Source organism: Calcarisporiella thermophila, assembly GCF_041956535.1.
Source record: "Calcarisporiella thermophila strain CBS 279.70 unplaced genomic scaffold VTP21scaffold_4, whole genome shotgun sequence".
Lineage (NCBI taxonomy): Eukaryota > Fungi > Calcarisporiellomycota > Calcarisporiellomycetes > Calcarisporiellales > Calcarisporiellaceae > Calcarisporiella > Calcarisporiella thermophila.
This window is the reverse complement of record NW_027192194.1, coordinates 1,020,709-1,036,139: the sequence shown is the minus strand read 5'-3', so window position 1 is coordinate 1,036,139 and position 15,431 is coordinate 1,020,709. Positions and strand designations below refer to the sequence as shown.

Here is a 15,431-nt window from a genome sequence, read left to right as displayed (position 1 = left end):
GGAAAAACGCCTAGTTCCACTTCGCCATAGCAAGCTTTTGCGGGATACGTATATCGTGCTCAGCCATTTCGGAACCATTGTTAACAGGCGCCATAGTATTTTCTTCATGCCTTTGACTAGTATCATCCGACATAAATACGCTCATTTGATGGAATCAATTTGGAAATCACACAGTTTCGCGAAGTGCATATCAGAGCTAAATGTTATCTTTGGTTGTATTACAGGGTATCAATGCCAATAGAAGCAGAGATCTAAGGAGTTGGGCCGACACACTTTAGAAATCATAAGAGCTCCATGTTTCTGTTTGAATGAAGGCACCATGTGCGCAACTAGATAGGAGGTTTTCTTAAAAGGGCGTCATGGGGCTACGAGAGGAAGCGAGTGCCAAGTCATGGAGCAAAATGGAAGTTCGAAAGTTCTCTAACCTAGTGAACCTAACCTGATTAGCCTCATGACATTTCGCATCCGACTAACCAACCGGGGGTTACTCACTGTGCTCTGATCCTTTATTCTTTTCTTCGTAAAAACCACACGCCAAGGGAAAGGTGAATGAGCCAAGGATCGCACCTCTACATCACTTGGGTTTTATAACTTGAATTATTCAATTTTCTATTTCTGCTTCAGATCGCTTTAGACTTATCTTGTCAACCAGCTTGCGATGAGCAATCCTAACGCATTCCAACTTCGCCAAAAATATCCCCAGTTCCAAGTGCATGAGATCGAGGATTTGATATCCCAATTTCAGTAAATTTCACTCTATTCTAGATTTTTGAATAATCTTTTCAGTAACGCTAGCTGCTAATTAGGCAATGCGATTTAGATAGAGATGGATATATTGATCAGCGCGAGGCAATAAGTGCCTGCCAAAAAATGGGTGAGAGCTACGATAATGTGCGCGCATCGATCAGAGATGTTAGCATTAGTTCCACCGGAAAATTAGAGATCGAAGAATTCCTGGAGGTAGTATTAGTACCGTCGCCGTCGTTGAATGTCCGCATTTATAATTCCTTTTTTCCTTTACGCGTTAGGTCGTTTCCAAGCTACGTGAAGGCAGATCAAAGGGCACATTCGATGTCCACAATAAACAAATTCATGTGCGGGGCTCCAACCAGAATGTTACTCATACCATTAATGAAGATGAACGAACTGAATTCACCCACCACATTAATTTAGTCATCCAAGGTGATCCCGATGTTGGCTATCGAGCACCTATCCCCACGAATACAATGCAAATCTTCGACGAGTGTCGAGGTCTTTTTTTTTTCACCGTATCAATTATCATCTCGTATTGACCTTTTTTCTTGTCGATAGATGGACTTATTCTTTCCAAGCTTATTAATGATGCTGTACCCGACACTATTGACGAGCGTGTGCTAAACGTTGGCAAGAAACTCAATAATTTCCAGATGACAGAAAACAACAATGTCGTTATTAATTCTGCAAAAGCCATCGGATGCTCTGTGGTCAACATCGGAGCGCAGGATATTATTGAGGGCCGTGAGCACTTGATCCTTGGCCTGATTTGGCAGATCATCAAACGAGGTCTATTTTCGAAAATCGATATCAAGGTTCATCCCGAAATGTACAGACTACTCGAAGAGGATGAGACTCTCGATGAGTTCTTGAAACTCCCTCCCGAACAAATCCTTTTGCGCTGGTTTAATTATCATTTGAAGGCTGCCAACTGGCCTCGCAGGGTCAACAATTTCAGCAGCGATATTAAGGATGGTGAAAACTATACTGTGCTTCTTAACCAGCTCGCACCCAACCTATGCTCTCGTGCACCTTTGCAAGAGCGCGACCTTTTCAATCGCGCCGAAATGGTGAGCATTTAATGATTTGACTTCGGTAAATCACTTTTGTTTATTAACGTGCTTTTGATTTTCAGGTCCTCCAAAATGCTGATAAGTTGGGATGCCGAAAATATTTGACTCCCAAGTCGCTAGTTGGTGGTAACCCAAAGTTGAATCTGGCGTTTGTCGCCAATCTCTTTAATACCCATCCTGGGTTGGAGCCACTAACAGAGGAAGAAGCCCCAGAGATTGAGCCCTTTGATGCGGAGGGTGAACGCGAAGCTCGTATGTTTACTCTCTGGCTCAACAGTCTTGATATTGATCCAGGTGTGAACAATTTATTCGAGGACCTTAAGGACGGGCTGATTTTGCTGCAAGCTTTTGACAAGGTGATGCCGGGGTCGGTCAATTGGCGCCGCGTGAACAAGAAGACTCCGTTGTCACGGTTCAAACAAGTGGAGAATACCAACTATGCTGTTGACTTGGGGAAGGAGCGACATTTCACCCTTGTTGGTATTCAGGGTGCAGACATCACAGACGGGACAAGGACTCTCACGCTTGGCCTTGTGTGGCAGCTGATGCGAGCCAACATTGTGCAAACGTTGCGCTCTTTATCGAAAGCTGGAAGGGATGTGACGGATGCAGACATGATTCGATGGGCAAATGAGTGCGTGAAGCGCGGGGGCCGTACTACTAGGATGCAGAGCTTCAAGGACCCGACTCTGCGCAACGCACACTTCTTCCTGGACGTGCTTAACGGCATGAAGCGTGGGGTCGTGGACTACAGCCTTGTGAACCCAGGAGTGAGGGAAGAGGACGCAAAATTGAACGCTAAATATGCAATTTCCATTGCCCGTAAGTTGGGAGCAGTCATCTTTTTGGTGCCGGAAGACATTGTCGAGGTGCGCCAGCGCATGAACTTGACCTTTATTGGAAGTTTAATGGCCCTGGACCAGCAAGGAATCCACTAAGTGGGGCACAGCTATTTTCTCATGTTGTTACATTTTTTTTTTCTTTTCGTTCACAATGAATGTAGTTATATTGCTGTCTTTTTTCACTTCCTTTTTATATTTTTTACCTTGTGTTTTGGCTACTTTATTGGGAAAGATTTATCTTTATTTGTCTCGATATCTCAATCATTAGTTGTCTCCTTTCTTCTGCTCGCTCTTTTTCATTTATTAGAGACATTTTTACGAGGACAAAAAAAAATATGCAATTAAAAAAATAATTATATCAACAGCAGGCTCGATTGAAAATAAAAAAAAGAACATTATACCAACGTGTTGAGTATATACAATAACTCGGAATTGCAACAACCAAATAAACAAATTTCCCTAATTCCTATTTTCATTAACTGTACGGCTGATGATCATCTCCTTGACTATGCCTCCGAATCGGTGAGGAGAGAGCTTCAAATTCATGTTTTACCCTCTCTGCAATATCGCCCGGATCTGCAGAAAAATCAACCGCCTCTAATAAACACCCATGGGAATTTGCCCCAGAATCCAAGCTATCTGCGTCGCTGGCGTTGCGGTGACACCGTGATCGAAGAAGATACCCACTGCTTCCACCCTCCGATGGAGAAAGTGTGGGAGAGTGGCAGCTATGCATGTGCTGGTGAGAATGCCAGTGGTCGATGGATCCACGGCGAGGGGGAGTCATCTGCTCATCGTGTGATGGATGGGCATGCTTGATAGCCGCTGGGGCTGCAGGAGAGAATGGAGGGGTGCTGGAAATACGGTCTGTCTTATCGGCATCACCTGTTTGCTCTGGGTGCGCCGAACTGTTGCTCTCGTTTTTAGGTTCATTTGATTTGCGCTTGCGCTTGTTGCTGGCCAATGGAGTGGTAAGATCTGAAGTGGCAGATGTACTCATGAGATCTTTGCGATTTTCTTCTTGGTCACCCTCGATACCCTGCATTGCCTCTTCGGAGTCACGTTTCTTTCTCACTTTAGGCGTTTCTATTACAATCTTGTTAAATCGGGCGCTCTTTCGCCGAGCTAATAGAGGCGAACCAAGATCCTCAAAATGATTGCCCCTCTGCTGTTTACGTGAACCTGAGCTCCCAGGTGTGCGCAGTCTATGCACTCGCCTTTTCTTTTTTAACGGGCTTGGTGTGGGGGCAACTTCTTGCTCAGCGGATTTATCGACCTTATCTTTGTCCAGTATCTTTAATAGTAAATGCATATTATTTTCCTTAGTCAATATAAAAAAAGTTAAAAATATATATACCATTGCATCAAGTCCTCCGTCTGTTTTAACTTCTTTCTCCACCTGGTGCTGGTTTGTTGGAACTTCTGAAATCGGCTCAATAGTACTGGTGCTATTATCTTCTGGTATTGTCAGGTCCTTATTGGATAATTCCTAGAGAAATAAAACTTAATAACTTGATCCAAACCCACAAATAGACTTACTAACCTGATCAGTTTCGAACACCAAATGCCCTTTAACGGCAGCGTTAGGGGACTTCGGGACATTGTTGTCGTCTTTCTCATCGATAGCACCTTCCTGATCCACCTCCATCATTTCTCCACTGAATTGATCTTGAGGAGATATGTGTACCTCACTTATTCCTGTCTCATAATCCACCTCGGGGGCATTTAGAGGTTTATTCTCTGTTGGTTTCTCCAGTTCTTGCGACTTGCCCATTGTCTGTTGGTGGAGCATTTGCTCTGCTGATGTAATGTCCTGCTGTACTGGGGCTTCTCCTTCCTCCTCTCTATTTTCAACTGTGTCCTCATTGTCTGAATCCTCAATGCCAAGATTCTGATCTGGGATATAAGACTCCGTAACATCAGGGAGGCGACTTGCTTTGTTGTCGATAGAAGTATTAGTATTACTTGAATTAGATTTTTCCACCACTTGGACCACATCGGTTGAATCTCGCAAATTCCGGTCAATCTCTCGAGAAGCATCAACATCTTCGTAAGCTAGATCATTCTCTGAAGTGGAGTGATCTCTGCCGGATTTATCTTCTAGAAGCTCGACTAACGCAATTTTCTCTTGTTCTCCACAGATTAGATCTTGTTCTTCTCCATCCTGATCTATCTCGTTGGACTGATGTAATTTAATAGAAAATTCATTTGATTCTGTCGACGGCTTTCCTTCAGGAGGGGAGTGTGTGCTTAAAGCCTGCTTCGCCTCTAGATTGGATTCGGAATCCTCATCTGTCGACAAGATCTCCTCAATATACTGCGTCACCTCATTGCATGAAAATTGTTCATCTTGCCGAAGCCCTTCAGAAATAATTTGCCGGCCCAAATTTGAATCTTCAACCTGCCTCTGCCTCCTCTCGCCTCCAACAACCGATGGCTCCTGGTGCATCAGTTGCCCTTGTCGACTTAAGCTATTTAGCGGCTCAGAAAGTTGGTGGTACTCGTGCTCATATTCATCATCTTCTTCAAGATCTTCCACTTCAAGCTCCTCAACATGACCTTCAAATCCTACCTTATTCTCATTCTCATGTTCGTCTCCTATCTCGTCTTCGACTTCATCTACATAATGATTATCCTGTTCATCCGCATACTCTCCGTCGTACTTCCCTTCGTATTCTCCTTCGTATTCCCCCTCATATTCTTCCTCATACTCCCCTTCGTATTCTTCTTCGTATTCTTCTTCATATTCTCCTTCGTATTCTTCCCCGTTCTCTCCACTGCTCTCTTCTTCGTACCTCTTTTCCTCCTTTCGCTTATTTGTCATGGCAAAATTGGTATAATCCCCATTGTGTTCAATCCCAGGATAGTGTATTCTCTGATGCTTATAAGTGGGGGGATGATTCTGTTCCATTTCCTCATCAGCTTCTAGGTCGATCGCATAATTATCTCTCTCGCTGGGCGATTCGGCGCTATGTTCTTTCTCCTCATAATCATTCTCATCCAACTCTTGATCTTCTTCTGATTCTTCTACATCGTGTAATTCTACAACGTTATTATCATATTCCTCATCCACTAGCTCGATCAACTCTCCGCTATCCTCTTTTGAAAGCATTTCTTCTGAATCTTGTTTGTGATCGTTTGAATCTAGTGCGAAACGATCTCTGATGAATGCATTACATTGTTCATGCTTCGGAGAGCGCGCTTTCTCGGTACTATTTAAGAATTTTTGTTTGGGCGTCGTCACACTAAATGGATCGTTAATAGGTTGATCTAGTTGCTTGCGATCATACTTGGGCGTGTCATATTGCAACAACTGGCGCGTAGGCGATTCTAATTTAGGTCGTAACAATGAGGAATTATTAAGGCTAAGAGATGTATTAGGAGATCTTGAAGGTGTTCGTGGATAAAATCCTCCCTTCGCTAACTTCATCGACACCAATTTGTCCTGCATGCGTTCTCCTTCTGCCAAAGTGTCCAAGATCCTGCGCTCGAGGCTAGTGAGCCAGGCATTCATCTTTTGTTGCGGAAATGATTCAAAAGGATCATTGATTGTGCGAGTTACACCTTTTGAATCTGTATATGTGACAAAGGAGGTCCGCCCGGAACTTCCACTTCCTCGAAAGGATGTAGTCGAACCCGACATTTTCTTCGCAAGAATGAGTAGAGAATAGCCGCGTTAGTCTTAGAAAATTAAAGTGTATGCTTATATATTTAACAAGGAAGCCACACAAAGGATGTCTGAAATTTCAGCTATTAAGGAGGGATTTTCTCTTGCCATTTGATACGCTAGTGTAGAAGCGCAAGTTATATTAATCCATCACAAGAATGGCCGTTCCATTAAAAATAAAAGAACAAGTTTAATCCAATGTATACAAATTGCCCTTTGAGAACAAAATAGTTGCAAACGGTAGGAAAGATGAATGGGACTGCCTATTCATAGTCCTTTCAATATCTGTAGAGAGCCGCATGTAGATACAGCTGAAAATTTGGAAATGATGAACCAAATCAAAAGAGTTTTTTTTTTGCCAAAAATTCTAATGCTATATTTGCAGCAAGCCAAATTGATATATACCAGGAATAGTAATAGTTTTCAGCGAAGCCAGATATCGAAGTTTTCTTTGTTTTCTGTTGACTAACAAGACATATTAGCCACAATTTCTAAGGCCCCGTGTTCCTAGTTTCGATCCTGGATCGGAGCGCTGTTCGCACTGCTTCAGGATGCATGGTGAATCAGTATAGGGTGCAAACCGTTGGAGCTCATTGGAAACATTTCGTGATCTCTCTCTAGATATCACAACAGCTTGTTCCTAAATTCTGTCTGTTTTGATGCGACGAATATTTGCCCTCGCATTGTTTCATGACGTGATTGCCACTCGTCCACCTTTGGAGCATGGAGCAGTCTGGATGTAGTAACACTAGTGTTTTTTGCCTCACTCTTTAAGGCTTGTGCCGCATAGCTAACTTTGGAATTGCCCTCTGAGCCTAAAATCTCTATTTATTGCATCATTTTCTCATGGAAAATTATTTTTCATATTTCTTGCAACAATATTATTTTTTCAGCTAGCACGAAGCTGTATTTCCCATCTGACCGCAATTTACAATCTTCTCACGCAGTCACTAATCGCCATCTATGATACCTATTGCGAGCTCTTAGTGCTCCACCTTTGCATTTTGCAATATAGTTTCTCCGGAATAACTTTAAGGTAATAGAGATATTATCTCATTATATTGGTATAGAGTCTCAACCAAGGTCAGAGGACTCAGCCGCCTATTTATAAATATTCCAGTTATTCTTTCCTTTTTCTCAGCTCACTATTTCCCTTCCAGGATATTCTTGTCATTATTTTTCTGATCAGCTTTCTAGCACACTAGGCTGTACGAGATCGCGTCCTTACTCCAACTCCTACAATAGTCTATGAGCACACCTTATCTTGGCTAAATCCTCTGCTGTTTTGGCATCTGCTTTATAACCGACTTGAAACTCGCTCTACAGAGACTCGCATTACAACAAAGAAGTGTTTGATCATTTTGACACAATGGGAACAGAAGAGTTTAGTAACAAGTAATTATATTGGATCAAATATACATTAGATATCCCCCCTAAAATCCATATTCTTTATTGGAACCTCTCATTTACCCGCTGAATCTTAAGTAACTATTCGAATACTCTATCGACCTCGATTGACCCTCTTTCTAGTACTAACACGTCGATTGGTGCTTTCGTGGGCTCAATCATCGGCGGTGTCATTGCGGCTGTACTTTTGGTTGCCGTAACTTCCTATTTGTTGATACAATCACGCAGACGGAAAACGGTCGAGGAGAAAGATCCCCCGTCAGCCGTCTCAGTCATGGAGGAGGGATTGTATTTTTCAGATGGGATGCATATTCATTCAAGTAGCTCTCGGAGTCAAGGAGAGCAGCCTGGAAAGTAGCATGTACTTTTATTTAGAACCTTGCATTTACTTTTGCAATAATCTTATCATATCTTCCCTATCAATTGTATCTGTCTACTTTGCCATCATATGAATTACTATTACTCTCAACCTCTTTTTCAATCTCCGATGCTCAAAGCAAATCCTAAATTGATTCCCTCATGCTTGTGACTTCTCGCGTCAGTTGAGTTTGGAGAAGCATACAATAATTATTTTAATTATGGATGCGGAACCTAGCTTTAAAGTACACCAAAAATCTGTACCGTTTATGAATGATGCTACAGTGCATTTACAAATCACTTCAAGCAAAGACTCGGTATTTGCTTGGGTGGGAACTGATGGCAGATTGCAAAATCTAGCCGCGTCAGTGCCATCAAAATTCGGGGTAGGATTCGTTTCCAATTTTTTGTGAATCGTAAAACTGTGGAATCGCTCTTGCTGATGATTTATGAGCGAACGCTTAATTTAACTTATTTGTAGAGTAATGTTGCTCCAGCAACTACTCTCCTCGGGTCCGATGTAGATGAAATGAGCCAATTATTGGCACGTCGACTAGGTATGATTAATTGTCAATCGCTATTTTGACTTATTACACGCTATTGAGCCTCTTCCCAATTTTTTTTTTAATTTACCATGATTAGCGACAAAGTATAATCGCCAGTTCTTTGTCAGTTTCAATATCTCCTCGGTGAATTCTGATAATACGCTAACTCTGTTCGCAGAAAAGGCTTTAATAGAGATGTTAAAAGAAGTTTTATAGCATATTATTACAAGAGGATATACCTTTCAGGTCAAATATTATTCGGAACTGTGTGAAGTACTAGAAATAAATGCATCTACTTTAGAACTTGCACAGCCTTAAGGCAGATAATTTTATCCATGGCTTCCTTTTCTTTCTAATTGTATATAAAAGAAAGGTAAATTGAATCCTGCAAGACTCTAGGATGATACCCAAGAGACAGTATGATAACCCAAGAAAGAAGCATTATTCACTAAAAATGTTTCCGGTATAAATCAAGTTGAAATTTTGAATGCTAATTTAGTTTCTAACTGTATCTTCATCGAGGGTCCTGTGCCTGGTTGTAAGTGTAAGAGCAACATAGGGAATTCATCTTTTAAATTCATCTTTAAGAGTATTCCCAATTTGAGGAGCTTTTGTATTTGGTACACAATCCGTAAAAGAGGTATTATGCTGCGATTTGAATAGGTTACCAAGTAGGTGGGGATTCCCAAATGTGCACGATCCTCTTTCAGTCCAATATAAATCAAATTTAAGTAATATGCCAATATTTGGGCATCATAATAGGTGAATGATAGCAAGGGCAAATTTAGCTTATTTTTAAACCATGGGGATATGCAAAAATGATTAGCGTCCCACTACTAATTGAAGTCATTAAACACCCTGTTTTGAGAGGGTAATCAAAAGTAGAAAAGGTTTTTTTCTTATATAGGTTACGATTTTATTGAGGTCTCACCTTCTCCACCCCTCATCACACCATTAAATGCTTGAGATGGATCGAAGGATTTCATGGTTTAGTATGCATGGCATGAATCCTATTTCCATTTTAAAGTTCCATGATATCATGGTAACGATTTGATAGGAAGTAGTGCATGTGTGACTGGTTTTTCATTTCAAATTTTCCTCGAAACAAATACACGCCCATTATACCCCTCTTAATAAAAAAACAAGAGATTTTATTTTTTGAGTATACTTTTTTTGCTCGCTCTTTCCAGACCTTTATTTTATATCTTTCTGTTGAATTTTTTTTAGTAATATTTTTCTATTGAAAACCTATGTTTCCTTAAGTGAATATGCGGTTTGATGTTAAAGCCATGCCTCTTATCACACACTTTAAAAATTTCATAAAACCTACCCTTCCCTCCAAAAATAACAACAGAGTCTTCGACCAAAATGAGACCCAAAAGGGTAAGAGGGAAACAACTGAGCAACCTAATGGCACATCCAAGAGTCGAGTTTACACTAAAAGCCATAACGTGGCATTTGCAACCGCGTCGCCCAAACTCCAGCACGACTCGCTTCTCGCAGCGAAGATAACGGCTGACCGCAATGAAAGTTATGCAAGCAGTATGCATTATCCGGGTCTGGAGAGTTTCAAGCTGCTAGAAAAGATGGGAGAGTAAGTTTAATTTTGTCCATTAATTCCTATCTGTATAGGTTAAAGAAGTTCATTATTATTTCCAGAGGCGCTTTTTCGAAAGTATACAAGGCGATTGATAAAGAGAACAAACAAAAGTTAGCAATCAAGGTGGTAAGAAAATATGAGTTGAACGCTCACCAGGTATCTGAAAGAAACAGTATTCGAGCCATTTCTCTTCCTAGTCACTAATAGTATATGTGCCCTTTTAGCGTGCAAGCACCCTTAAAGAAGTCCATATTATGCGTGCAACCAACCATCCTTCAATTGTAAAATTCTATGGATTCAGAGAGACATACGACTATTATTTTCTCTTCCTCGAACTTATTGAGGGCGGAGAGATATTCAATCGTATCGTTGAGCTCACGTATTTTTCAGAAGAATTATCACGGCATGTCATTATACAAGTCGCAAGCGCGATTAAATACCTCCACCAGGATATAGGAGTCGTGCATAGGTAACTTTTTTTTTATTTTCAGGATTCCATTGCCTAAACAAGACCTTAATACAATAGAGATATAAAGCCTGAGAATTTACTATTCGAAGCTATTCCTATTTTTCCTCTGAAAAGTCGACCGCCTTATGCTAAAAAAGTCAAAGAGGATGAAGGAGAATTTGTGCCTGGTGTGGGTGGAGGAGGGATAGGGCGAGTCAAACTCGCTGACTTTGGATTGTCCAAGGTTATATGGGAGGACAATGCTAAGACACCATGTGGAACCGTAGGGTTAGTAATCATTTATTTTTCTTAGCATTAAATCATAAAAAGGATTAAGTGAATTATATTCTTGATCATCCAGGTATGCAGCACCCGAAATTGTTAGGGACCAGCACTATGGAAAATCGGTCGACATGTGGGCGCTTGGATGCGTGCTTTACACAATGTTATGCGGATTCCCTCCATTTTTTGATCAATGTGTCCGGAGGCTAACCGAAAAAGTTGCACGTGGGGAATACTCTTTCCTCTCTCCTTGGTAATGAAGCGATAGTGAGTCCTTCCAAAAGAAAAAAATACTAATTACCATTCGATTAACATATTGATTAGGTGGGATGATATTAGCACATCTGCAAAAGATTTAGTCAGTCATTTGCTTTGTGTAGATCCTGAAAATAGATACAATATCGATGAATTTTTTGAACATCCATGGATTCGAAATCCGGTAAATTTCATGGATGCCTTAATCTGTTAACCAAATTCTAATGTATCAATTCGCTTTTAGCCTATCAAGACCTATAAAAAGAATGACAGGAGTCCTCGGAAAAAGAAGTACGATCATTTGTTTGATCTCTATATCCCTTCTCCTCCCTTGGATGATCGCTCAAGCAAAGCATCCAACCGTTATAAATCGGCCAATTGCGGTACTGGCGGTACTGACCAACAGCATTACATGTCTCCGGGACTGACTTCACTCAAGGAGGCATTTGAAGTTTCTTATGCTTGGCACCGCAAGAACGAGGAGTACAATCGTCAGAAGAAGCTTGTTGCTGCGCTCGAAAATCCTACCGGTGGTAGAAAACGAGGGTGGAACAACGTGCAGACTCAATTGCCACGAAAAAAAGCAAGTGACGAAAATGTGGAAACAATAGTAGAGAAAATGGATCAGTTACCGTTGTCAGATAAAGCATGCACTCATGCTGCTCCATTAGAACAGGTGCAACTTCCTCCGCAGCAAAGGAATAATGCGCCTGCACTGGAGTCGCCCTTCTTATACGAGACAGATCATAGGGTGCAACCAGCAAATGGCGACTGCACGTTGGCCTCCAAAGTCACTGAGGATAGTCTAAGACAGCAACAACTCGATCGGTTGGTTGGGTTTGAAAAGATACTTCGTACTGGGTTTGTCCCGTTTGAGTTGAGTCTGGAGCACAATACGCTTCTAGAGCGTAGGAGAAAGCGTGCTGCTGCAAAAGAGAATTACGGTATATCCTGATTTTTGTAGCACACAATCGAAAACTAACCAGACCAACCTTGAAATCGGAATTATTCACCGGAGGGAGGTGTTTGCAATATCGAACTTGGGTTATTTCCTTCAGAGATCGTTGTGCATATGCCTGCACCATCTATAAGTAGGTTGATATACCGGGAGGTTACTCCGGTGTAGCTTAGAAGTTATCCTCGTGTATTAAGGACATAGTGTGATCTCAGGCGGTTATAGCCTCGAGAATCTCGATTTAATAATTTTCCTAGCCTATATATCATTGTATACTATTAATCTTGGTTCTATAGTGGATGAATGGTAAATAATTCGATATCTTTATGGATATAAATATATACATATTTGCCAACCAATGGTTATTGAATGGTATTAATGATGCTAACAAAAGAAACGAATATAATGGTGGACGCAAACGCTAAGAAAAGGTATATACAAAACTTGTTATACCCAAGAATACAATATTCATATGTTTTTCAAACAAAAATATGGAGTTGGCCGACTAGGATCAGGACAGATGCTGGTCACTTCCGGACCGTCAAGTGATAATATATGACTCAGAGGTTGAGCTAATAAAAAAGAAAAGTATTAAGGCTTGCCCTCTAAATAATTAATAATTCGATCATTTTCACCTTGAATCGATGTCTCATACAGAGTTTTAAATTCCCAGCTATCTCCAGGTTATCGCATTAGGGTATTTTTGTTTATTTATTAATATTCAATTTTGGAGTTTGCAGTATCCTGTAATTGTAGTGCGTGGTTGCCTTTCCGAAGTGGTGTATGCCCCATCCCAATCGTGCTGACAGATCGAGTGGGATCGCAGGCCTTGAACACTAAATTATATTGCATTCCTTTGTGCGAGGTGCACTTATTAATTTTTTCACAATTTTGCCGAAAAGAATATAATGTCAGAAAAGTGTGCTGAAGAGCTTTCTCCTCGGGTAGCGTGCGCTTCTGAGGGTTCAACGGCTAGTGCAAAAAAGAGGAGACAAAAACAGAAACAAAAACAGGCAACTGCTAATCAGAGAATCTGTCCTGGGAGCACATCTAATTCTTTGAATTGTGGAGAAAAAAAGAACATTTCTCTTGGCTCGCTGCTTTCCATCTCACGAAACAAGCACTGGAAGTATATCAGCTCGTATCATGGCCCATGGCTGCAGTTGCCCATCGAGCTTCTTGGTTCCCTCTATGTTATTAACAATGACACACTTCATCCAGCCTCCGATCCACGCGCATTATCCTCGCCCGCACCTCCCCCGATCGATCCAGTCATCTTCCGTAATATCATTACTATTCGCAAACTTGTCGACGAAGCATCTGATCTTTCGGTACGAGCTGCACAGGGCGCGAATTTCAATGTTTTGAATCGTGGCCACATGTCATCTACGCGCCAACATAGGATGCGAGAACTTGCTGTGAATAAACTTGCGCTTGCATATCGAATTGATGAGGTGGCAACCTCAGTCGTTACAATGCAAAGTGCTAGTGCTATTGATGATGTTGCTGCGAAGGTTCTACAGCGAAACCCAAATCACTTAGAGGCACTCTACGTAAATTTTTTCCATGAAAAAATACCATCCAGGTTAGCGGATCATATAACATGATGTAAATTACACTTATGAGATTGACCATTAACTTCCCTCATGCTTAGGATGCTCTCACAATCAACCTCAACAGAAGTCCTAGATAGAATCATCTCAGCATCCCCGACAACTGCTGAATTCTATCGGACGCGTGCCGTGGTTAAATGCTTTAAAGAGGATTTTCTTGGGGCACTCCGCGATTTTAAGACATCTCTCTCCTATGTGCGCCATCGAAGACGACTCAAATCCACCTGGCACCGTGAAAAATCCTCGATACATCGGCATAAAGATGATGATGACGAGTGCACTGGGACGGAGGGCCAGCTCTATTTTTTGCGGGGAGCATGCATGCTGCAATATGCAGTGAGCCTAATTGATAAAGAATTACAGGAGCTGGAGGGCGTGTACCGTAGCGAAGGAGGCGAGCTTCGTCTAGCGGTGCTAGAAAAAGGACCTGGCGAGAGCAATAGGCCAACTCTCGAAGAATACCAAAACGCGCTCTCCCCATGTATTCAGCGTGTTAGCGCGTTGGCTCGAAAATCCATCCGTAACTATGCGCGCTTTCTCTCATTTTACCCATCTTCGATTGATGCTACGCCCCTGCCTGCCACGCAGGGAATGAATCCAGCTTCGAGCAGCCGAGAATCTAGCCCAAAACCTACGCTAAACAGGCAGCTTTCGCAGGAATCGATAGAGAAACAGGCCGAAAAGCGCAATGGGAAGAAATCAGACCCAGCTGCCGAGTCGCAACAGCTTCAGAGCGTGCGTTCCAAGGGGGTAGAGATGGAGAAAACCAGAGTCAGCAATATTCATTCTGACTATGGTTATGCTACTTATCACCCTCTTCTCGTGGAGACGTGGTATGCGATTGCGCTCAACTACCTTCTCCTTGGTGATTACGCTGCGTGCGCCGAATGGCACACGCGTATCATGCAAATGCATGAGTGCATCGAAGGCTATCCTGTGTTCCTGCCTGCACGCTCGATGGCACAGGCAGATTATGTTGAAGTGCTCGATCGACTTAAAAAGCGGCTACTTGCGGACGCAGACGCACGCTCACAAATGGCCGCATCTCAACAGAACGGAGAGGCTGAGCAGATCGATGCAGAAAGAGACGTTATCCATAAGCTTCTTGGAGAGCTGATGATCAATGAGGGGCCAAGCACAATCAGCACAGAAACATTACTCTCCTTCAATCGGGGGTATTGCTATCAGTGTCAACAGAAGAAGCACCAGCAGCAACATTTAGCTGACGCAGGAGTAAATACTAAAGCAGAGTCTAAAGCGGACGTGCCATTTTCAAATTCGTCTGTCACGCTAGCCATGGCTAAGGCGGCCGGGTTAGCGGACATGAAGATCGACGGAAAGATGGGTATAGGTAAACAGCGAGAATATGAATTGGAAGAGCATTACAAACAAAGAGATGCAAAAGCAGATCTGTCCACTCATGGAGTCTGCCCAATTCATGGAAAAATCATTCCTCCAGCTTCTGCGAAGCAATATCCGCTCTATACCCAGCGAGCTGACACAATTATGACCTGGGTATGGGCTATTGTGGTTCCACAGGTTGGTCTATCTTTTAACGAGGGAGAAAATGGTAGTGCTGAGGAAGAAGATGAAGAAGACGAGGAAGAGGACGAGGAAGAGGAGGATGAGTAAAA

The 15,431-nt window shown here is 42.1% G+C and overlaps 6 protein-coding genes across 6 annotated transcripts; 5 read left to right on the top strand and 1 right to left on the bottom strand.

Annotated features, from left to right (window-relative positions):
* Window positions 1-658: 658 nt before the first annotated feature.
* On the top strand, window positions 659-2,764 carry VTP21DRAFT_8701 (uncharacterized protein; the record flags this gene model as incomplete). The annotated part of the gene is made up of 5 exons (XM_069399581.1): window positions 659-744; window positions 807-960; window positions 1,029-1,251; window positions 1,312-1,823; window positions 1,889-2,764. 5 exons carry the CDS (start codon window positions 659-661, stop codon window positions 2,762-2,764), a joined length of 1,851 nt encoding a protein of 616 aa, XP_069254983.1.
* A 379-nt stretch (window positions 2,765-3,143) lies between these two features.
* On the bottom strand, window positions 3,144-6,311 carry VTP21DRAFT_8700 (uncharacterized protein; the record flags this gene model as incomplete). Its single annotated transcript, XM_069399580.1, has 3 exons — window positions 3,144-3,962; window positions 4,026-4,157; window positions 4,212-6,311. 3 exons carry the CDS (start codon window positions 6,309-6,311, stop codon window positions 3,144-3,146), a joined length of 3,051 nt encoding a protein of 1,016 aa, XP_069254982.1.
* Window positions 6,312-7,704: 1,393 nt separating this feature from the next.
* On the top strand, window positions 7,705-8,100 carry VTP21DRAFT_8699 (uncharacterized protein; the record flags this gene model as incomplete). Its single annotated transcript, XM_069399577.1, has 2 exons — window positions 7,705-7,730; window positions 7,821-8,100. 2 exons carry the CDS (start codon window positions 7,705-7,707, stop codon window positions 8,098-8,100), a joined length of 306 nt encoding a protein of 101 aa, XP_069254981.1.
* Window positions 8,101-8,320: 220 nt separating this feature from the next.
* Window positions 8,321-8,860, top strand: VTP21DRAFT_8698 (uncharacterized protein; the record flags this gene model as incomplete). The annotated part of the gene is made up of 3 exons (XM_069399576.1): window positions 8,321-8,485; window positions 8,581-8,656; window positions 8,742-8,860. 3 exons carry the CDS (start codon window positions 8,321-8,323, stop codon window positions 8,858-8,860), a joined length of 360 nt encoding a protein of 119 aa, XP_069254980.1.
* A 1,052-nt stretch (window positions 8,861-9,912) lies between these two features.
* VTP21DRAFT_8697 (uncharacterized protein) lies at window positions 9,913-12,184 on the top strand (the record flags this gene model as incomplete). The annotated part of the gene is made up of 7 exons (XM_069399575.1): window positions 9,913-10,238; window positions 10,304-10,400; window positions 10,469-10,713; window positions 10,771-10,980; window positions 11,054-11,227; window positions 11,299-11,413; window positions 11,474-12,184. 7 exons carry the CDS (start codon window positions 9,913-9,915, stop codon window positions 12,182-12,184), a joined length of 1,878 nt encoding a protein of 625 aa, XP_069254979.1.
* A 908-nt stretch (window positions 12,185-13,092) lies between these two features.
* Window positions 13,093-15,429, top strand: VTP21DRAFT_8696 (uncharacterized protein; the record flags this gene model as incomplete). The annotated part of the gene is made up of 2 exons (XM_069399574.1): window positions 13,093-13,769; window positions 13,839-15,429. The coding sequence occupies 2 exons, from the start codon at window positions 13,093-13,095 to the stop codon at window positions 15,427-15,429; spliced, it is 2,268 nt and encodes a 755-aa protein (XP_069254978.1).
* Between the last annotated feature and the right edge of the window lie 2 nt (window positions 15,430-15,431).